We start from the raw sequence: 23,294 nt of genomic DNA on the forward strand, positions 1-23,294 counted from the left end.
ATGTGTGTCCAAACTTTTGACTGGTGCTGTATATATATATATATATTTTTTAAACAAAATAAATATATTGGGTATCGGAAATGATGCAGACAATTACATTGATGGAAGGCACAGTCTATCTGCAGTATTAAAGCTGATCTACCCCCTAAAAGTTCTGGTTTCACTTTAAAAATACATTTATTGACTGCCAAAGCAAATGCATTAATAGCTCCTCTACACCATAGTCTGTCTTCTATAATGGTAGAACATCATTGACAGTTTAACAGAAGAATTACAGTTCTGGTAGTTGCTGTTAAGAGTGTACAGTATGTGACAGGGAATTGTCAGATAGTTCACATTGAATTGAATTGTTATACATATGCTGATGAAAAACGTTATTTATTCCATTAACAATGCTTACATTGTTTGTAACTGCTATAAGAACTATATAACACATGGGACAATAGTTCCTGACAGAATGTCAACAGTCATGATATCTACTTCATATCTAATATTAAGTGGCACAACTCTGTTGTGAAGGTGAAACGGTGAAATGTTCAAGCATGTGTCATTTTACGCTTCATTACCGAGCTATGTCACTCGCCAACTTGAGGTTAGTTGTTTTGACAAGCTATATGCCATTGTTATGATAGCATTATGTTACCATCYTGACAGCAACCCCCATGTCAAAGGTCAACAATAACTCATACAGCAGCCATACCACTCTGTCTGCATGCATCCCACTGATGGTTTGCCTCTGAAGCGATGCAGGGCTTGGTCGACCCTTGGACAGGAGACCAGATGCTGTTGGAAGTGGTGTTGGAGGGCTAATAGGGGACACTCTTCCCTCTGGTCTAAGGAGACCCTACGCCCCAGGGCAGTAGTGTTTGGAGCCACTGCCCTATGTAGGGGTTGCTGTGTTTCAAATTGGACATTAAACGGTTGTGAACATATTTACGGTCAGGTTATGGTCAATTGACGGTCAGGTTATGGTCAAAGGGCCTCAACATCATGTGGTCTCACGGTAGCATGAGTTGCAATGCATGTTTTTTTTCACACAGCAAATGACCTATGGTTGACGCTTCCCCAGCATGTTGATGTGAATGCGTTCTCAACCAACTTAGCTGGTGTTAGGGATTTCAGTATTTTACAACTTSATGCTTCTTCACCCTAAAAGTTGTCAGAAACTGTAATCCATGGTTAAGTTTTCTTTAATAAACAGCCACTAAAAACTTCAGCTAACTAAACAACCATGCAATGTTTTTTTTTTAATGGTCAAATGATTTTTAACTAAGGTCAAACTAATTTCAGTTGATTTGGCCATAACATTTAGAAAATTACACAAAGTTTCCTTTACACTCATTGTGAGGCAGCCAATCAGGAGGAACAAGTAATAAATAACTCTTCCTCACCTCCTTCCTCCTCCTCTCTGTGTGTTCTTTATGTTTGAAGCCCCCYGTAATCAATCTGTCTCATTTGGCTCGAGTTACATGTCAGAAGGACGTTGGAGTGGCTCTGCGGGAAAATTTCCAGTCCTGCAGTCTAAGGAGATAATGTGTGTGAATCCATGGAAGTTACACAAGCTAGCCACATTGTTAATGGGGGTAGTGTGTGTGCATGAGTTTGTGTGTGAATGTGTGTGTGTGAGAGCGATAGAGACACAATAATTACTTTTATGACCATATTTGAAATCATTGCTTTTTGACAAGACCATATTATGTTGATTTAAGGAGTTTATTATTCTGTGGATTGTACTGTTTATATAGCAAATTCACATTTGTATAATAGTGTACATATTAGTAAATACAAGGAACATTCAGTATTTCTCACTTCTGTACATCTTGGCGCATTAAGAATCAATCTTGTTTCACTATGGACCACATCATCAGGGCTTGGTYATACGTCTCCATCAATTTCCATTGTCCTCCATATATTTTCAACAATCCCTTCACTGTCAAACTCCCCCTCTTCCTCTGACCAAACAGTATGCTGCCAAGTGCGAGGTTAAGTTGAATATAAAGCCTTCATTGGTATTTTATTGTACTTACTAGGTGTGCTGCTTCACAACTATACAAAACGTATGGCCTGCAACTGTCCTCTCTTAAAAATAAAGAAATTAAGTGAATACTGTTTAGGGGCAAACAATTCTGTCCTCAGTTCAGTTTTCATATCATATTAGCACATTCCTCGTCAGTGTCTGTAGGGGAAACCAACTTTGTTGTTACAGTCATGGCTATACACTGGGTGTACAAAACATTAGACACCAGACTCCACCTTGTCTGACATATGTTCTACACACACAACCCGGCCCGTCTCCTGAGAACCACTGCAGTGAGAGAGTACAAATATGTCAGGAAATCTCATAGACAGAGTTTAATTGGAGTTGAATAGCTTTTACATRGTAGTGTRGCATTCAAGGTAACAGTCCATTTAAGTTCATCCCTTACCTAACCTACTTGTACACATTCAGTATATACACTGAGAATACAAAACATAAAAAATACCTGCTCTTRCCATGACATTGACTGACCAGGTGAATCCAGGTGAAAGCTATGATCCCTTAMTGATGTCACTTGTTATCAGTGTAGATGGAGGGGAGGAGTGAGGTAAAAMAAGGGTTTTTAAGCCTTGAGACAATTGAGACATGGATTGTGTAGGTGTGCCATTCAGTGGGTGAATGGGCAAGACAAAAGATTTAAGTGTCTTTGACAGGGGTATGGTAGTAGGTGCCAGGCGGACCAGTTTGAGTGTGTCAAGAACTGCAACGTGGCTGGGTTTTTCACATTCAACAGTTTCCCGTGTGTATCAAGAATGGTCCACCACCCAAAGGACATCCAGCCAACTTGACAACTGTGGAATCATTGAGAGTCAACATTGGCCAGCATCCCTGTGGAACGCTTTCGACACCTTGTAGAGTCCATACCCTCATGAATTGTGGCTGTTTCTGAGGGCAAAGGGGGGTGCAACTCAATATTCGGAAGGTTTTCCTAATGTTCTGTTCACTCAGTATGTGTATATATATATATATGTGTATATATATATATACACACACTATACAGGGATATACCACATTTAGCCCCAGCAGGTATTTACCATGCAATACCGTTGATCTAGACATCTGGGGTTGGTTTCCTAGACAAATAATTAAGGCTAGTCCTGGACTAAAAAGCATCAACAGAGATCTTCTTTGAAATAGCTTTGTAGTTCAGGACTAGGCTTAATTTGTGTCCTACTGACTGTGGCTAAGGCACACAGTGAAACCATTTTGGCCAAATATTCTATTTCTTTAGAGTCAGGTCATTGAGGTAAAGTGGGATTGAGTCACTGCCAACAGACTCTAGAGACTGCATCTGAGTCAGAAGTCCTGTCGGACCACGATATTTTACGYTAAGCCTTGAGGGCTCAAAAACACAAACTTCAAATGAACACTTATAAAAAAAAATACATACAAAACAAACACAACATCATCATCAGGGACCTGAAACATTTCCCAGGCACTTATGATGTTGAATACATACGGTATTCTACAATCTAACCTATAATAGCGTTTATTACTGCTAGTAACACATAAAAACCCTTGAGAATACCTTTGTTCATAATTAAGCCACTGAACTAAGATCAGTTAACTATTGGTGAAACGTTCTGTACAGTACTTACAATAGGCACGTGTACCTATAGACTCAGGCCAGACTCTTGCAGTAGCAAGCTAAACCACACGTGGATCAACTCTGTGACATAAACTGGTTATAATACAGCAAAGCATTAATATTGTCTTCGCTCTCTTTGAACCTACCTATATGTCAGTAATGCCAGAATTGAACAGGACAGTCCTAACAGATCTCTTTGCATTAAATGACAGACAGAAAGCAAGCGACCACTGTTACTTCCTCGGAACTCCTGTCATTCAACCCCACTCCCCCCCAAAAAAAGTTTCCCAATGTGAAATTGATTTTTTGTTGTTGAAAAAATCAAGTTGACAATGAGAATAAATGGGGATACGTTTCACTTTAGGCTGTATTATGCTGCAATTACATTTGTTTATAAGCATGCATTGGCATTTTAATCCTCAAATAAGCTAAAAAATATGACCCCACAAAGCACAAAATAAATAAGGGAACATCCCCCTCAGTTCTTAATTCATAGCTGCCTGTAATGGTTATGCATGCCTATGACACATTTTGAAGCATTTACGAAGGCTTTATGAATGCACCGATGTGCTAACATTTTACCTTGAGCTAACACGTATAGTGCTTTATTACTTGTTATAAGCATACTATGAGGCTTATAATATGTAGGTACTATGGCATGACAATAAGACATTATAAGTGGGTCATAAATGCCTATAACAATTTTTACAATGCATTATAACCACGRCTTAATGCATTATACCCGGCAGCTTTAAGTAACTTGTTACCAAAACGTCTAATTGGAATGCTTCTTTTCATCTTTTCAACTCTCAGTGGTTGGAATTCCTCCCGTATTGCTCGTCTCCAATCTCTAATGACTAGCCTTTCATTCGAAGGTTGTTGTCGTGAACAATGGGGAAACTAGAAACCCCCTGTTTTTCCTCTGATCTGCGTCCATCCCTATTCTTCCGTCTGAAGGATTGTCAGTCACAATGGCCACCAGGTCGTCTTTTTTGGCAGTCACCTACTAGATATCATATGAATATGGTCCCCCGCTACTTTAGACATTTAAACACTTTTCCAGGCAATGTGAGATCTGATCCTCCCGAGCAGCGCGACTGCATAGAAAGACAACCTGGAATGCCACTGATACCATTGCCTGAGTAAGTTCTACAAAGGGCCTTTCCTGAAACACTAGCTAGTGTTGAATCCCTCGACAAGGCCTCTAACCTCCCTCAACCTATACACAACTAATCCAGGTTGTCMGAGCTTTGATTGGGAAAAGGAAACAACGTTAGACAAACATCCAGCTAATCACCAAGTCACACAAAAGACCCTGAGAAACTAAACAGAAACAGATAACCCTGGATTATTTGTATATCTTAGCCMGAATAATGGCTAGTTGTTCAGTCGTAAGTTATTTTATGTACAGTACTTGTATGTGTATTTTGAATATGATGTGTATCGGTTATATGACTCGCTAGATTGTACATGCTGTTCCTCTTGCTAATAAAGCRGTGGATGACCTCACGGGAAAGGATTACATGATTTATACAGATTCCAAGCAAGATGTTTTGAAAGACAGTTGTGGTGTAAGCGACTGAAATCTTTTTCATTGACCGAACAAGTTGGCCTACGTCCATCATGTCCAATAAGGTGTCCTGCGTGTGGTCCCTGAAAGGGTGTATGTTCATGTCCAATGGCCTTGGTCCTGTTGTCCCTTATCATTGACACAACACTTGATTGACACAGCACTTGAGTGAACAGTAGGCTTTTTTCTCTTATACAGTATGTGTATGCATACATGTGTGTGGATACTGGCATGCATGCATGCATTTGTGTGTTTGTGTACGTGTGCATGTTTGTGTGTGTAGATATACATTTCTGTTTGTATGTGTGTCTGTGTGTGTGTGTGTGTGTGCGCGTGTGTGTGCATTCATGGATGCTTGTGTGTGTAGATAGGCCTATATGTGTGAGTGAGTTTTAAATTCCTAGTCCTTTCCTATCTAGGTCAGAGTATAGGCCTAGTGTGAGAGCCCCAGTGTTATGCAGATGATCCTGGCCAGATAGAAGCTGGAGTCAGGTTGCCTGCTCCACAGACTACCATGTTAGCCAGCACAGGTCAGCCAGTCCACTGCTCTGACTTTGTTCCAGTATATATATTGATACTGGGAACTGTTCCTATGTCAGGTCTAAAGAAATAATAATAATTCATACGATAACTTAAGTTTGAAAGGGGATATTTCTCATTAATATTTCATTCTACAAAGTACTATGGAGGAAACGGCTCAAATCATTGAGCTTCTCCATATCAAGGMGTTGAAAATAATAGAGGCGATGATGCAGGGTGATATGGCAATAGCTTTTTTCACATAAGAATTGGTTTGGGTTTAGTGCTTGCCTAACCTTTTGTAGTCTAGCTCGTTATWTCTTTCCAGTRCTTGATCTCTGCTGGAAATTACCACCATTCAGCTGTGACCGACAGTCATTGATTGACTAGCAAATGGTCACAAATAATGGAATATTTTGCCAATAAATGACAAACAATTGAATGCCCAGATGTTATAATAGGTATAGGTAGGGTTGATAAGCTAGACTTTGGTGGTACAGAACAACAAAAATGAAATAAAGGAATAATAGTAGCTTACTGTACGTGTTGAATGCCAAGTGATGTTCATGCAAGTGAGGAATGGATGAAAATAATTATTTCAGTCAAAAGAGAAGCACAGAAAATGAAAATGAAGCGCAATCCCCAGAGTTGTGTAGACCTTTGCTAKTTCAGGGTTAGTGAGAGAGCAGCGCAAAATGGTGCCTGACTGTTTTGGGCACACTGAAGACACAGTTGAACATCCAGTAGTATGGTTACAAGGCCACAGTTGACCATAATGGGTTTGTGTGTCTTGAAAGTGCACTAGCCAGAGTTTGACATAGGTTCACAAGCGGAATGGGAAGCAATAGGTTTCACACGATGCAGCACGGTTATGAAGGACCATGAAGGAGGTAAGGGATGCAGTGGCTGCCGAAGTCTCGCAGAAATGTTCGATTTAGGTCTGGGCTGAGTCTTGGCGGATTGATAGCAGTAGTTTTGGCATCAGGTGTGGATGATCAGACTTTGGTTTGCCGATCTGAATGGTTTGGCATTGGTGTAATTGCTCAGATGGTTGGTGTAGTCGGTTAAATAGTCACAGTATGGATGGACTGTGGCGGGGGGGCGGGAGGAGTGAGTTTGGCTATGATGTTGCAGTGAGATTTTCGTAGTATTGGCGGTAATGGTTAAATGGTCACACCGCAGACGTGGCAGTGGGTTTGACGGTGTTGGGGCTGAGCACAAGGCTCTGTGCGATGTCTTCGCGGTTGATCTTGCACAGCGCCGTGCAGAGCGTGTCCAGGCTGGCGCAATCCTGGCTCGCCCAATCAGAGAGCAGTGCACGGACTGGATGTTCCTGCTGCCGGAATGTGGCGATGCGCTCTTCCTGGTATCCCAGCAGCCCTGCCAGGCTGCACCAATCTCTGTCCTCCGTGTGGTTGTAGCCCTCCCCTTCTCCGCCCCTGTAGAGGAGTTTCTCGACCTCTTCTCGCGTGTGGAGGGGAAGGAGCAGACAAGGCTCCTCATCCACAGTGACCACTGCAAGGACAAAGACGTTACATGAGCGTTAGTCTGAGGTTACATTTACGTTCATATCTGTTGAAGWAATGTTTAATAACACTGGTCAGTGAGGTCCAAATCCTTACTCGGGATCTGTGTGGACTTTTTTTGTCAATCATACATTAATGTCAATCGGTCATCATTACATCATAGCTTTGACTTTGAATTTGGCTTTGTTGCCAGATGGAATCACTAAACAGAAATGCACATCAGCCAATAATATTGATTGACTACACTTATAGACAGTATATTGTAGTACTTTGTTCAGGCCAGCTGGAGTGCTCTTTCCTGACTGACCATTTCCTCTGCTACAGTTGCGTATAGCTCTTTGGAACTAGTTCTAGTTCCCTGAAGGTTTTCTAAGAAACCTGTAATCTCAGAGAATCACGCGACTCAACAGACAAACCAGCCATCAGGTCGTCTCAGCCAAGTGTGTGTTTTGAAAGGTCTACATTCTTCCAAACTGGTTCTTCAGGGCTTGACTCCAAACCGCCAGGAGCGCATGCCGCTGGTGAACTAACTGTGGCCCCTAACAGAGGTGTGTTATTATTGTTGTTGATTTGCTACAGTAGGTTTGAGAGGTTGTGTTCAAAGTGGAGCTTACGAGGCCACCAGATGCCACTCTCCCCCAAGGGAAATTCCTATCCTCTTGTCTTGCTGAGTGAAGGCCCTCAGGGTGTTAACAAACATAGCATCTAGAAAAGCTATTCCGTACCAGCTTACTGTCCWTCAAACCTATCTGTGGTAGTGTTCTGTTGAGTGGTTTCACGGTTCAACCTAAATAGCTTAATTATGTACTTTGCTCCATTTCGAAAAACTGCCCTCAAAGTGCAAGCAGCCATCAAATAGTACCTCTATGGAGTTGCTTTGTTGTGTGGCACATGGTATAATTGACCTGAATGCTGACTTAAATGTGAATTCATGAATGGACATTTTTTATTATATTTTTGGGGGGAGCTTGCCTAGGTGTCCTATTGTGGATGTTGTACATTCATCTATATTTTGRGGTACAGTACATTAGGTGTCGGGTGCACAGACTTGTAGTAAAGTTCCCGTCTGTACCTGTCTGTCCCTGGGTTGACTTGTCTCTACATACAGGTGTGTGTGTTAAAGTATGTGTGTATGTGCATACTGTATGCGGCGCGTGAGCTTCAAGTAAGGGGAAGCTAAAAAAAGTCTACAACAAAAAAATTGACCTTTATGGTAAAGTGTTGCATGCATCTATGATGGCATTTGCAGACAAATGTAAGCTAGCCCACTATTCCTAATGTGAGGAGTAGATTGGATAGTCATAAGGCAAAAAATACCAGAGCTCAGACCCAGCTAGAAGAGATATTTAAGGAGGATCCGAGAAAAATCTGAGAATAAAATTGGTCTTTTATAAACACATTTTGTGCAATTCTACGACACTTTACTCTCCATGACTGGAGACAATAGCAGAATATTTAATACAACAAAAATGACAGGGTAGGCTACTCTGCTGACAAACTGAGCTAAATAAAAACAACCTTGTCTCGAATACAACCATCTAATTAAYGCCTATGAAAATGSGGAGACACATATTGTAGGCTATGACGTCCATCTAGCCTGGAGGAGGAAAATGTTATCCTTAGAAAACTTTCCTGGAGCACGGACTCACCCAATGATAAAGACAGTGAATGTGCGCACTCACCGGGGTTATGGCCGATGCTCTCTGCTATAGTACCAATTAGCCCAAAGGCCGGCAGATGGCGATATTGAGTCGTTTCATCTTACCGTCCAAAGGGAATATATACAGCCGGCTATACAATCGTATCCCCCGTGGACCAGTTCGTAAATAAAACATTCCCTAATCAGGCTGCAAAATCATCAATTTCCTCCCTAACTCTATTTATTCGCAAGAAGGCAGAAAGAAAACTGGAAAAATATGCATACTCTCTCCATTTTCCACCGCCATGCTAGAGTAGCTAAAGCTAGTCCKGGATGTTGCGTATTGTGTTCAGCCAATCAGGTTGCAGCAGTCTTTTATTTTGAACCAATTAGACCCTGGGTGAAAAAACAGACTGCAGCAACCTGATTGGCTGYACACAATACGCAACATCCTGGATTAGCATGGTGGTGGAAAATGTTTTTTCATAAAGAAAGTATGTATTTTTTCKAATTTTTCTGCCTTCTCGAGATTAAATAGAGTTAAGGAGGAAATTGMCGCCTTTGCAGCCTTCAATGGAGAATGTTTTATGTACCCACTGGTCCACGGGGGACACAAGTGTGTAGCGGCTAAGTAAGACAGTAAAWTGAAATTACTCAATATCGGCATATGCCCGCCATTGGGCTAAGTGCTGTTTGCTCAATAGRCTATTTGGAGTTGACAATTTTGATAGCTTAACTAAAGACAGGTTAGAGTTTTTCCTTTGTCTCCTCTGTTTTTCCAACGATTGTATTTAGAAATATTGAGATATGCCTAGGCCTATTTMAGATGCTTTTCACTGACAGCCGCAAATCAACAARCAGCTATTTGACATGCTGCGCGCTGCCAAAATTGCACGTTTCCCGACTGTAGGTTATGCCCTGGCCTTGTGATTGAAAACAATCCACGCTTTAAAAAAGGAGAAGCTAGTGTTTTGAAGGATTTCATCTATTTTTGTATAGACAGTGGTAATTATATAATTTTGGCAAGTTTAATTCAATTTACTTCAGAGGAAGCTTAGCTTTGCTTATTGGACGCGCCACCTATGTGTGTGTGTGTGTGTGCGTGCTCATGCATCTGTGTGAGTGTGTGAGTGTATCTCTGTGCAGGCCTACCTGTCTGTGCCTGAGTCTGCCCCTGGCCTTGCTGCTCCTGTAGGCTTTGGCTATCCACCGATATGCCACTGTCGCTGTGCAGCTTCTCCCCCTCCGGCGATGGAGTCTGGTTCTGATTTGCTGTGCAGTTGTTGGCYCCCTGCTTGTTCTGCTTACAGCTGTTCCACCTGGACAGAGATAAAAAAAAAAAAAAATACTCATTATATAAAAATGGATTAATAAATGACTTAAATGGACTTGGCGCTGATGAAGGTCAGGGCCCGTATTTATAAAGCYTATCAAAGTATATYTACTATATCAGCACTCCTACTCTGASGCGCTTTATGAATACCAGCCATGACCCTTGCAGCGTCACAGAGCCGAAGGTCTAATGACTGAAACGTTAGTTAAAAAACATTTGTTAAATTCAAGAATACCAGTGTTCAGTTTTCTTCTATGGTGTTGTATAGTTTGGTTTATTAAGATACCCATTGGTACATCAGGACTAATCTTACAACTAAGCAATAGTAATAACACTTTTTTACAAAAGTAARAGTGGGTTATTTTAAAACATGCAGAGGAAATTTGGAGAGCCWAGAGCGACTCTATTGGGTTAAATGACTAATTGATCATGATAATCCCACGCACCATTAGTGCCCGCCTGAAGACACGCTCACCCCATCCCCATCACTATCAATTAACAACATACATGAACAGGTAGAATGTTGAATCCTTTGGCAGAGGATAGAACCCCAGCTCAATGTTCTCTTGCTGGCACTAACTCTCAATACTCACTTCATATTCTACACAGTCCACTGCCATTCCCACATGCTCCCTTAGCTATGGAACGTCTTTTGGGTCTTTGCGTGTCAAAAAAGATACACGTCAAATAACACAATTCTATTATAGAATGTTGTGTGCTGAATTTGCATGTGCAATCCAAGTGCCACCACTACTATCAGTAGCACTGTCAAAGCTGTACAAAACAGTTTGCAAACAAGCACACACTGGCCACGAACGATGTGTTTATAATACCACGTTGGTAATAAGGCATTATTTGTTTGACCGCTACTTCTGGGGTAACTAGCTAGTTTTAGCTTGGTACCTGAAAACAATGACCAGTAGAAACTGAAGTAATTTTCATTATTCTTAGCATTGATTTAGCAATCCTAGTGAGTAAGTATTAACTAGATAGCCACMTGTTGTTCGCCTATTGAAATTGAACTTCAGTTCATGAAAATAAATAGCTAGCCAACTACTTAACCCTGTTGCCCAAAGCTAACGTTATATGCTGCCAACTACCTTCATCTCGCTAGTGAAGCTCGACCGGACCGGGTTATGTGTTGTGAAGTTAGCCACAATAAGAATTAGGCACAATAGTGGAATTTGCGGTTTGCCTTCAAAATAAACGTCCCTATTTTTATGCAGAAGGTTACAATTAGTGGATCATGCCATATTTATACTAGATAATGTTAAACAAGGTTGGAATGTGAAGCAATGAAATGGGGTATCAGTCTACTCGGTGACACCCACAGAACACAACTGTGAAGAGTTTACGCAAATATTAGCGTTGTAGCTCTTATCGCCGAACTGTGACTGTGTGAAATCACCTCCCCAGTCAGCCTATTGTGTGTATTGACGTTCATATTACACTGTACAGCTTTACCTAAGGATTGGGGGTCAATGAAATGGGGTATCAGTCTACTCAGTGACACACAGAGAACATTGCCTCTACAGTGAAATAAGTATGCCCCCAATGCAATTCTAAAGTCTAATTACATCCAGTGTGATTTCAAAGATTTTTGTCAAATTAAAAAATTATTGTCTTTTGTTGATTTTATATGACAACATTCCAACCTCGTTTATTATGATCTATTCAATAATGGCAAAATTCGACTATTTGTTTTTATTTGCATCACTGTCAATGGCATACTATTATTTTGAAGGCTAACCGCAAAGTCCAATGTTGTGGCTGCTCCTTATTGTGGCTAGCTTCACATAGATGGGTCCGACCACCATTGATCAAATAAGAACTGTCTTATAAATTATGGTTATTTTAGATGATGATACCTAGCTATATAATTATCTTGCTAACTATAGCTTCTGAAACAGATTGTGTCGTTTTGCTATGTTTTTGGGGAAGAACATTGTTTGCATCCATCAGCTAGCTAGCTTTTTTTTTATATCCAGCATCATAGCATACATATCGATGAATCGTTGTGACATATGAAATACGAGTGAGTATAATCAATGTGTAATAACTACGTTAAAAAATAATGAACGCGTGAAATTATTATGTGACGTGCAGTCATATCCAGGTCCTGATTGGTCAATAAGCTTATTTGACACGTCAAATACTGTTATTTGATGTTTATCTTTTTTGACACGCAAAGGCCCACACGGCGTTCCATACTATGCACCCTTATTTGATTAAACTACATTCAATCTAATCCTGTCATCTTCCATACTAATGTGTCTCCTGTTGTTCTGATTAGTCAACACCTGTCAGTTACTTCAACACAACATTCATCCTAGACTCAACAAGCTTTGAAGTGGATCAAAATAAAAAAAAACACTTTGGAACTTTTGACCCTTTAGTTGCTGGCACTTCAGACCCCCATTCGAACATAATTTCTGTCTGCTATTTTAACCAGGTCTCTCTTGCCAACAAGATTTAATCTCAATAGCCACATTTCGATCCACAGTTTTTATGTGAGTAAAGTCAAACGTACAAAAAAAAAATCTCAACAGCTGTAATGTTGGGCTCCTGAGTGGCGCAGTGGTCTAAGGCACTGCATCTCAGTGCTAGAGGCGTCACTACAGATCCTGGTTCGATTCCAGGCTGTATCACAACCGGCCGTGATTGGGAGTCCCATAGTCCCGCACAATTGGCCAAGCGTCGCCTGGGTTAGGGTTTGACCGGGATAGGCCGTCATTGTAAATAAGAATTTGTTCTTAACTGACTTGCCTTGTTAAATAAAGGTTAAATAAAACATTTAAAAATATATAATGTAATGTACAATTTGTTCGTTCGACATGGTGGGATKTTTTTGTGTGGGTCAAATTAATTGTGGGGGAAACTATTTATTGCGCAATTGTTGATAAGATAACCATCCTGTCGAGGTATTTTGTGTTGTCCTCACTATGACTTGAAAACGCATGCACAGTTTATTAGGCTACAGATGAAATAAGTTATCATGAACTTCCCAGGGTGGTGAAAGTCCATGGGGATGAGCTTGATACTCCTTTCCCGTAAAAATTGAGGGTCTTAATTTGTATAGTGACATGATGATCGGTGCTTAGCTGCCAATTACAAATAAAAATGCTCTGGCTGTTATCCATCTCATCATATAACTTAACCTGTCCACTTTATCAGRGAACTGTTGTTTYGAGAGCATGTGTGAAAACCAGATTTGMCAAGTTATATAATATTCACATGAAAATATGTTGTAAATTGGATGGAAACCTAGCTATTGAGACTAWTCTATATAAATAAAGGTTACACATTTAAAAAACTATGAAAGAAATGTCAATTRCACAGATAAGTCAATAGTAACTGACCTATTGTGCGCCCTGTCTATATATGTCCTTAGTCTGCTTTTCATGCTCATGGGGCGGAAGTGGGTCAAAGTGACACCCTTTGATGGGGTATCTGAATATTTCATAGCCTCCCTTCTGCCCCCGGTGCCGACTGCCGCCAGCATTGATGCTCGCCCAACCGTGTTCTGGTCTGTTGTTTTGTTTTGAAGCCCCTTTCTTGAGCTGAAAGCGCGTCAGATCATCTCACTTAAGCTAGCAGTGCCGTGTAGAGAGTGTAGAGTTGGAAAAATAAGCATTCAATATTATGCAGGGATCAGTGGGAAGTGGGTGTAAAAGGTTTAAAAGGATAGCAACTCAAATGTGGCACAAAATAGGCCGTTTTCTCTGAACAGACGTTGGGGATCCCCAGGCTGAATGTCAGGGGCTTGTGCCCTCACCCAGAAAAGTGGCAGATTACTTCATGAAATATGAAATAGATTAACTTTATTATCAGATCAGATTTCTTGACTCTTATGAATACCTCATGTCTTGAAAATCTCATGTATCGAACATTGGTTAGTGTAGATTGGTTCCCTTAAATATTACAATACAACACCATTCCTCATTGAAGTCCCATCCCATCTGCTCTTCTTCCTCACCTCTTAAAGATGATGAAGGCTACGAGGCCCACCACAACGGCTGCCAAGATGGAGCAGTAAATGGGGATGAGGTTCTTGTTCAGCTCGTCACCTATGAACTTGATTGTACTGGTAGTGGTGGTGGTGGTGGCGGTCTCCGTGGGGCCGTATGGGAAAAGGTTGTCATCGTCGGTGAACGAGGGCAGGGACGAGCCCCCAGGAGGAGGGGGCGAGATGGAGGAGAAGAGCGGCAGGTTCGGATCTGCAGGAGAAGAAAAGAAGAAGATGGTGGTGAGAATAAAAAGTGGGAGAGGAATGGAGTGAATATAATTGACTGTTGTGTATTCATGTACAGTAAATATACAGTAAATATATGTGAACCGTGAACATATCTGATGTGATACTAGATACAAATCCGTTATGGAACTTCATGAGAGATGGCGCCGGAGGAGATCAAATCAAATCAAAATGTATTTGTCACATGCGCCGAATACAACAGGTGTAATGCTTACTTATAAGCCCTTAACCAATAATTCAGTTTTAATAAAATGACCTAAAAAGTAAGAGATTAAAATAACAAATAATTAAAGTGGCAGCAGAAAAATAACAATAGCGGGGCTATATACAGGGGGTACCTGGTACAGAGTCAATGTGCGGGGCACCGGTGTTGAGTATTGAGGTAATACGTAGAAGTAGGTAGAGTTATTAAAGTGACTATGCATAGATAATAACAGAGAGTAGAAGGGGGGGGGGGGGCAATGCAAATAGTCTGGGGAGCCATTTGATTAGATGTTCAGGAGTCTTTATGGCTTGGGGGTAGCAGCTGTTTAGAGGCCTCTATAGACCTAGACTGGCGCTCCGTCTACCTTTGCCGTGCGGTAGCAGAGAGAACAGTCTATTGACTAGGCTTGGCTGGAGACTTGACATTTTACGGCCTTCCTTTGACACGCCTGGTATAGGGGTCCTGGATGGCAGAAGCTTGGCCCCGGTGATGTACTGGGCCATACGCACTACCCTCTACCATACCAGGCAGTGATGCAACCCATCAGGATGCTCTTGATGGTGCAGCTGTAAAACCTTTTGAGGATCTGAGGGCCATGTAAAATCAGTCTCCTGAGGGGATAGGTTTCTGTCGTGCCCTCTTCACGACTGTCTTGGTGTGCTTGGACAACGTTTAGTTTGTTGGTGATGTGGACGCCAAGGAACTGAAGCTCTCAACCTGCTCCACTACAGCACAGTTGATGAGAATGGGGGAATGCTAGGGCCTCCTTTTCCTGTAGTCCACAATCATTCCTTTGTCTTGATCACGTTGAGGGAGAGGTTGTTGTCCTTGCACCACACGGTCAGTTTCTCTGACCTCCTCCCTATAGGCTGTCTCTTTGTTGTCGGAGATCAGTGCCACTGTTGTGTCATCGGCAAACTAAATGATGGTTTGGAGTCGCAGTCATGAGTGAACAGGGAGTACAGGAGTGGACTGAGCATGCACCCCTGAGGGGCCCCGTGGTTGAGAATCAGCGTGGCGGATGTGTTTGTTACCTACCCTTTCCATCTGGGGGTGGCCCTCAGGAAGTCCAGGTCCAGTTGCAGAGGGAGGTGTTAAGTCCCAGGGTCCTTAGCTTAGTGATGAGCTTTGAGGGAACTATGGTGTTGAACGCTGAGCTGTAGTCAATGAATAGCATTTTCACAATAAGTGTTCCTTTTGTCCAGGTGTGAAAGGGCAGTGTGGAGTGCAATAGAGATTGCAATCATCTGTGGATCTGTTGGGGCGGTATGCAAATTTGGAGTGGGTCAAGAGTTTCTGGGATAATGGTGTTGATGTAAGCCATGACCAGCCTTTCAAAGCATTTCATGGCTACAGACGTGAGTGCTACGGGTCGGTAGTCATTTAGGCAGGTAAACCTTAGTGTTCTTGTACACAGGGACTATGGTGGTGTGCTTGAACATGTTGGTATTACAGACTCAGACAGGGAGATGTTTGAAAATGTCAGTGAAGACACTTGCCAGTTGGTCAGCGCATGGTCGGAGTACAATCCTGGTAATCCGTCTGGCCCTGCGGCCTTGTGAATGTTGACCTGTTTAAAGGTGATCTGCGTGATCACACAGTCGTCCGGAAACAGCTGATGCTCTCATCCATGTTTCAGTGTTACTTGCCTCAAAGAGAGAGTCATAAAGTTCTTTAGCTCATCTGGTAGGCTTGTGTCACTTGCAGTCTCGCTGTGCTTCCCTTTGGTAGTTTGTAATAGTTGCAAGCCCTGACACATCTGACGAGTGTCGGAGCGGTGTAGTATGATTTGATCTTAGTCCTGTATTGACGCTAGGGAATTTTTTCTGGAAATTTTCAATGAGAAGTTAAGCCCTGGAATTTGGGGAATTTCTGCTTAAATTCATCCCAAAAAGTTAGCTCATAACAGTGAACCTTTTTTGTGGATACACATAAGGCAATTCTAGTCTTGTGGCATATTTTGGTAAACTATACCCTATATTCAATGGAATTGCAAGCTCATTGTGATGCTTGCATGCCACAGTGGCATTCTTCTCATCACATGTACATCTGATTCTCAAGATGTTGCACACTAATGAGATGCTATTGAGCCATAATACTACACTGTCTGAGCCAATGAATACATGCTTTCTGGTAAGTTTTGATTACAATATTGGGTGGGGTGAATATATTTTATATGACAAACATAGTAGCGTTCAACAAAGTGTTTTTAAATCATTTCTAACTTGTTCACAATTTCTGCTAGTTAGTTTTTACTAACATATGGGTTTTAGCTTGCTTGAGCCGGCTAACTGAGGAGTGTTAATTCACCTGTTTCCATACATGTTTCATTTTAAAACATTTATCTTACAAGGACGTGTTTAATCTAACTGCTTAACTATTTATCTGTACATGGAATTGTATTTGTTTTTTTAACTAATTTTTTCCTAATCTTTGCAGGAAAATGCCACGGGAACTCTGATGTGTGGAGACATTTCACTGCAGCTAATGTAGAAGGAAAAAGCTGTGTACATTTGCAAATACTGTGATGTGTGGAGACATTTCACTGCAGCTAATGTAGAAGGAAAAGCTGTGTACATTTGCAATACTGTGCAAATCATATGTGAAGAATGCAAAAAGATGCAGAATCATCTGGAAGTTCCCTCAGCGCTCACAACTAGCAACCTCTGACAAAAGTCCTCTACTTCTATTCGAGGTGAAAATGATGAATAAGACACCTTATCGATAACAACAGTTCACCCTCCTCCGGAATCAGAAGATGTTTTGACTCAATGGAGGAACGTAGTCAGAGAAATGCTGATACTCAAGCTGTGCATGTAACTGGTTCACCTCTGATGCTCACAGGCAATGTGTATTGGAGACATTTCTGAATGTTCTTCGCCCAGAATACACCCCTCCAACCAGACATGCTTTAAACTATTAATTTGCTGGATGCAGAGTTCAACAGAGTTCAAGTGAAGGTCAAGTAAATCATAGAGAAAGCAGACTATTGCAATCATCTCTGATAGGTGGTCAAATGTTTGTCGGCAAGGAATAATAAACTACATCCTATCCACCCCTCAACCAGTATTCTACAAGAGCACAGACACAAGGGACAACAGACACATCGGTCTCTACATTGCAGATGAGCTGAAGGCAGTCATCAATGACCTTGGACCACAGAAYGTATTTGCACTGGTGACAGAAAATMCTGCAAACATGAAGGCTGCTTGGTCTAAAGTGGAGGAGTCCTACCCTCACATCACACCCATTGACTGTGCTGCTCATGCATTGAATRTGCTCCTCAAGGACATCATGGCACTGAAAACAATGGATACACTCTACAAGAGAGCCAAGYAAATGGTTAGGTATGTGAAGGGTCATTAAGTTATAGCAGCAATCTACCTAACCYAGCAAAGTGAGAAGAATAAGGGCACCACATTGAAGCTGCCCAGCAACACRCGTTGGGMTGGTGTTGTCATRATGTTTGACAGTCTCCTGGAGGGGAAGGAGTCTCTCCAAGAAATGGCCATATCACAGTCTGCTGATATGGACAGKCCCATCAAGAAGATCRTCCTGAATMATGTATTTTGGGAGAGAGTGGTAAGCAGCCTGAAACTCCTGAAACGTATAGCAGTAGCCAATGCACAGATTGAGGGAGACAATGCCATTCTGTCTGATGTTCAGACTCTGAGAAGAAATCCGTACTGKCCTGCCCACTTCACTGTTGCTCCAAGCAGAGGAAACTGCAGTTCTGAAATACATCAAAAAGCGTGAAGACTTCTGCCTGAAGACCATACACGCCGCAGCGTACATGTTGGACCCCAAGTATGCTGGCAAGAGCACCCTGTCTGGTGCAGAGATCAACACGGCCTATGGTGTCATCACTTGGCCTGGATGAGGGCAAGGTTCTTGGCAGTCTGGCGAAGTACACTTCTCAGCAAGGGCTTTGGGATGGAGATGCAATATGGCAGTCGTGCCAACATGTCTCATCATCCACCTGGTGGAAGGGACTTTGTTGATCTGAGGCTCTTTCTCCTGTTGCCTCCATCATCCTCCAAATCCCACCAACATCAGCCGCCTCAGAGCGCAACTGGTCCTTGTTTGGGAACACARACCAAAGCACGCAACAGGCTGACAAATACAAGGYTTGAAAAATTGGTGGTCATCTGGGCAAATTTTAGGCTTTTTGAGCCTGACAACGAGCCATCCTCAACAAAGTTGGAAAGTGACAGTAAAGATGAGGCCTTAGAGTCTGATGTTCAAGAGGTGGACATTGAGGAGGTCCAGGGAGAAGATATGGAAGCCTGAGAGGAAGACAACCAAAGCTTTAGTTTCTAGACTATCATTTTACAGATGTATGTTGAAAAGGTTTTTGGGAGATGTTGATGGATCATTGGGGAACATTCAATAATCCCTTTCTTTTGTTGTTCAGTGAAATCATCCCATGTGAAGAGTCAACTCATTTAATTAAAGTTAAATTCGTAACTAAATAGTTTTTAAAATTTATATTGGAAGGATTTCATATTTTGCAATTATGTCTACTTATGCTAAGGTAAAAGGTTTATGTTTCTGTCTCCATATGATATGGTAAATATATCCAATGCAAAAAACATCTACATTTAAATGGCATTAATATTTATTTGCATATATTTCCTTTAATCCAAATATATCCCCATTAACTCCCATATAATCCTGTTAATTTCCACGAAAAGTTTCCACCTCTGAATATTCCCCAAAATGTGAAACCCTAATTGCCTGTTTGATGGTTTGTCGGAGGGCATAGCGGGATTTCCGGGTTAGAGTCCTGTTCCTTGAAAGCGGCAGCTCTACCCTTTAGCTCAGTGCGAATGTTGCCTGTAATCTATGGCTTCTGGTTGGGGTATGTACGTACAGTCACTGTGGGGACAACGTCATCAATGCACTTATTGATGAAGCCAGTGACTGATGTGGTGTACTCCTCAATGCCATCGGAAGAATCCCGGAACATATTCCAGTCTGTGCTAGCAAAACATTCCTGTAGTTTAGCATCTGCTTCATCAGACCACTTTTTTTATAGACTGAGTCACTTGTGCTTCCTGCTTTAATTTCTCTTGTAAGCAGGAATCAGGAGGATAGAATTATGGTCAGATTTGCCAAATGGAGGGCGAGGGAGAGCTTTGTACGCGTCTCTGTGTGTGGAGTAAAGGTGGTCTAGAGTTTTTATTTACATTTAACACGCTGATAGAAATGAGGTAAAACTGATTTGTTTCCCTGCATTAAAGTCCCCGGGCACTAGGAGCGCCGACCTGTGGATGAGAGTTTTCCTGTTTGCTTATGGCGGTATACAGCTCATTGAGTGCGGTTTTAGTGCCAGCATCAGTCTGTGGTGGTATGTAGACAGCTGAAAACTATCTAGGTAGATAGTGTGTTCTACAGCTTATCATGAGATACTCTACCTCAGGCGAGCAAAACCTCAATACTTCCTTAGACACCATGTGTGCACCAGCTGTTGTTTACAAATATACATAGGCCACCGCCCGTGTCTTACCAGAGGCTGCTGTTCTATCCTGCCGATAGAGAGTATAACCTGCCAGCTGTATGTTATTAATGTCATCGTTCAGCCACGACTTGGTGAAACATAAGATATTACAGTTTTTAATGTCCTGTTGGTAGGATATACGTGCTTTCAGTTCGTCCCATTTATTTTCCAGAGATTGAACGTTGGCTAACAGTACGGATGGCAAAGGCAGATTAGCCACTCGTGGCCTGATCCTCACAAGGCACCCCGATCTCTTTCCACGAAATCTCTGTTTCTTTCTCCTGCGAATGATGGGGATGATGGCCTGTTCGGGTGTTTGGAGTGTATCCTTCCCTTCTGACTCATTAAAAAAAAAATATTAGTCCAATTCGAGATGAGTAATCGCTGTCCAGAAGCTCTTTTCGGTCATAAAAGACAGTAGCAGCAACATTACGTACAAAATAAGTTACAAACAATGCAAAAAAACAAAAAAAATAGCACGGTTGGTTAAGAGCCAATAAAACAGCAGCCATCCTCTCCGGCGCCATCATGTCCTCATGGCTGCCATTTTAACGGACTCCTAACCAATAGTGCTATTGTGTGTGTTTTTTAGCGTTATTTGTAACTTATTTTGTACATAATGTTTCTGCCACCATCTCTTATGACCGAAAAGAACTTCTGGATTTCAGAACAGCGATTTCTCACCTCGTACTGGACAAAGATTTTTTCTTTAACGAGTCGGACGTGAAGGATTTCACTTCAGACACCCGACAAGGCCCAAATCCCCGTCATTTGCATGAAGAAGAGACAGCGATATCTGGGACGTAGGTCGGGGTGCCTTGTGAGGACTCCTGAACAGCTAATCAAATGGCTACCCGGACTATTTGCATTGCCCCCAATTTTTATGCTGCTGCTACTCTTATCTATTTATAGTCCCTTTACCTCTACCTACATGTACATATTACATCAATTACCTCGACTAACTGGTGCCCCCGCACATTGAGTCTGTACCAGTACCCCCCGTATACAGCCTCGCTACTGTTATTTTATTGTTGCTCTTTAAAAACATTTTACTTCAGTTTATTTTAGTAACTACTTTCTTCACACTTATTTTTCTTAAAGCTGCATTGTTGGTTAAAGGGCTTGTCAGTAAGCATTTCACTGTAAGGTCTACACCTGCGCATGTGACAAATAACATTTGATTTGATTTGATATTGTATCAGTTAACATGTATTGTACGACGACTTACTGCTAAACTCCCTCCTTTGTACAATATCAAATATTAAGTCCTTTCCCACACTATCTTAACCCACCATACAATCAACATCTACTTCAGTTTTGTCCGAATCCTGTCTTGAAATGCACATTTGCCACTTGAACTTTCAGGCAGATAATGCATTGAGAACAGGATTCAGCCCTCTGTATCTATCTCCATATTTGAAGTATTGCTATCAGTTTGAGTTTCATACAAACACCCGTAGATACTCAGGGAGAGGCCCGATAAAGGGGTCACCCCCCACCTCTACAAGCCCAGCCTGGAGCCTCAATATGGAGACTGTTCCCTCTGTCAAAGGTGGTGGCAGATGGAGAAACATATTGTGGGTCCTGAAACCCTGCCCATATGGAGGTTTTAGGGATCTAAGATGTGGGGTGGGTATAGGCCCCAAGGATGGAAACAGGAGTGAGCCTACAGGAGTTGAATTCGGCACAAGTAGCCCTGGGCCTGGCAGTGTAGACAATCCCCCCCTTAAGCTCAACCTCATGCACGCACCACACACGCACCCACACACACGCCATGCTTCATCTCTCTCTTGTCCTGTAACTGTCAGTAATTGACTCCATTTTGAGGAGTAGCTCGAAAACCCAGGAGAAGGTGGGTATACTTAACAGAGAACATCTCCCCACACACACACACACACACACACACACACACACACACACACACACACACACAACACACACCACACACACACACACACACACACACACACACACACACACACACTCCTCCTATCCATCCCACATCACTTGGTCATTTCCCATACCCCAAAGGAGTCATTACCAGAGTAAGAGCCCGTGCTTCCATCCATCCGGCCCACTTTCCCTCTCTCTCCACCATTAACGCCTAGCAGACATGTTCACTCCTCAGCGCTGGCTGCTGATGTGGAAAGCTATCCACGTCTGTCGTTTACTTACAGTTACTCACATCAACAGGAACTCATCCGACAGCACTAAATTACTCAGGAGAGTTGCTTTGCATTGGGGAAGGAAGATGGTAGTCGTTTTTACGCTAATGTGGTGAAATAATTAGCGAGACCTTGTTGTGAATGCAACTCAAGGGGAGTAGGTCAGGGGAGGGGTCAGTGGTATGGAAGGAGAGGATACATTTTTAGTATGCTGTCTTAGTGGGACCAATGTCAATGACAGGAAGTGTTCAATTAGTTTGACATGTAATTGCGTTTTCGCTTAATGAGACCGCTACGTTTGAACTGTACAGACTTCTAAAATTAGACATGCATTGAACATCACATTTGTACGTACATTTTTTACACCTTTGACTGCTTTCCCATATTTTATATCTCATGTTATTAAGGGTCCTAGTCATAACTTCATAGCAGCTCTGACCATGAATACAAAAAAACAGATCCTTTCTTTTATTTTGTTGTGCAATTTACAGGCTTGTGTGACTGTGGTGACTGACTAGCTAGCCTACTGATTTACTTGAGGCCTAGTTTGTTCAAACTTATTTTTCTGTCTGACTGCAGATCAGTTCTAGTGATGCATGTTCGATTGCAGGTGTTGTTAATAACAGCCAATTAGTCTGATTGTTTGGTCTGGCCGCTAGTTTACTGGTAGATTGCCGGTGTTTTGACGTTTTTTTCTGGCTGATGCTTGTTTCTCTGACTGCTAGGTGGTGTGACTATGGCCTCCTGTGACTGCCAGGTCAGTGAATGGTCCACCTGCTGTGTTCAATGAGCCTTGTGCTCCAGTCAAGTGGCCTCTCCGTGGGTCCAGCCTACTCAGCAGAACACAGCTTAGACGCAGGTGGCTGACGCCAGCTCTTCTTTCTCTCTCTTTCTGGTTATCCTTTCTTTARCCCTTTCTACTGATGTACATGACTCTAACCTGGCTTCTGTAGCTTAAC

The 23,294-nt window shown here is 42.1% G+C and overlaps 1 protein-coding gene across 1 annotated transcript in view; it reads right to left on the reverse strand.

Moving 5' to 3' along the window:
* Nucleotides 1-1,694: 1,694 nt before the first annotated feature.
* The window catches only part of ngfrb (nerve growth factor receptor b), a 57,493-nt gene continuing 35,893 nt past the window's right edge, over nt 1,695-23,294 (reverse strand). Inside the window, exons 2-4 of the mRNA XM_070438384.1 lie at nt 14,190-14,430; nt 10,033-10,199; nt 1,695-7,230 (exon numbers count right to left, since the gene is read on the reverse strand). Coding sequence (XP_070294485.1) covers nt 6,887-7,230; nt 10,033-10,199; nt 14,190-14,430 — 752 coding nt within the window. The 3' untranslated portion in view covers nt 1,695-6,886. The remainder of the gene's footprint in view (nt 7,231-10,032; nt 10,200-14,189; nt 14,431-23,294) is intronic.

This window comes from Salvelinus sp. IW2-2015, unplaced genomic scaffold (genome assembly GCF_002910315.2).
Source record: "Salvelinus sp. IW2-2015 unplaced genomic scaffold, ASM291031v2 Un_scaffold871, whole genome shotgun sequence".
In the NCBI taxonomy this organism is placed as follows: Eukaryota; Metazoa; Chordata; class Actinopteri; order Salmoniformes; family Salmonidae; genus Salvelinus; species Salvelinus sp. IW2-2015.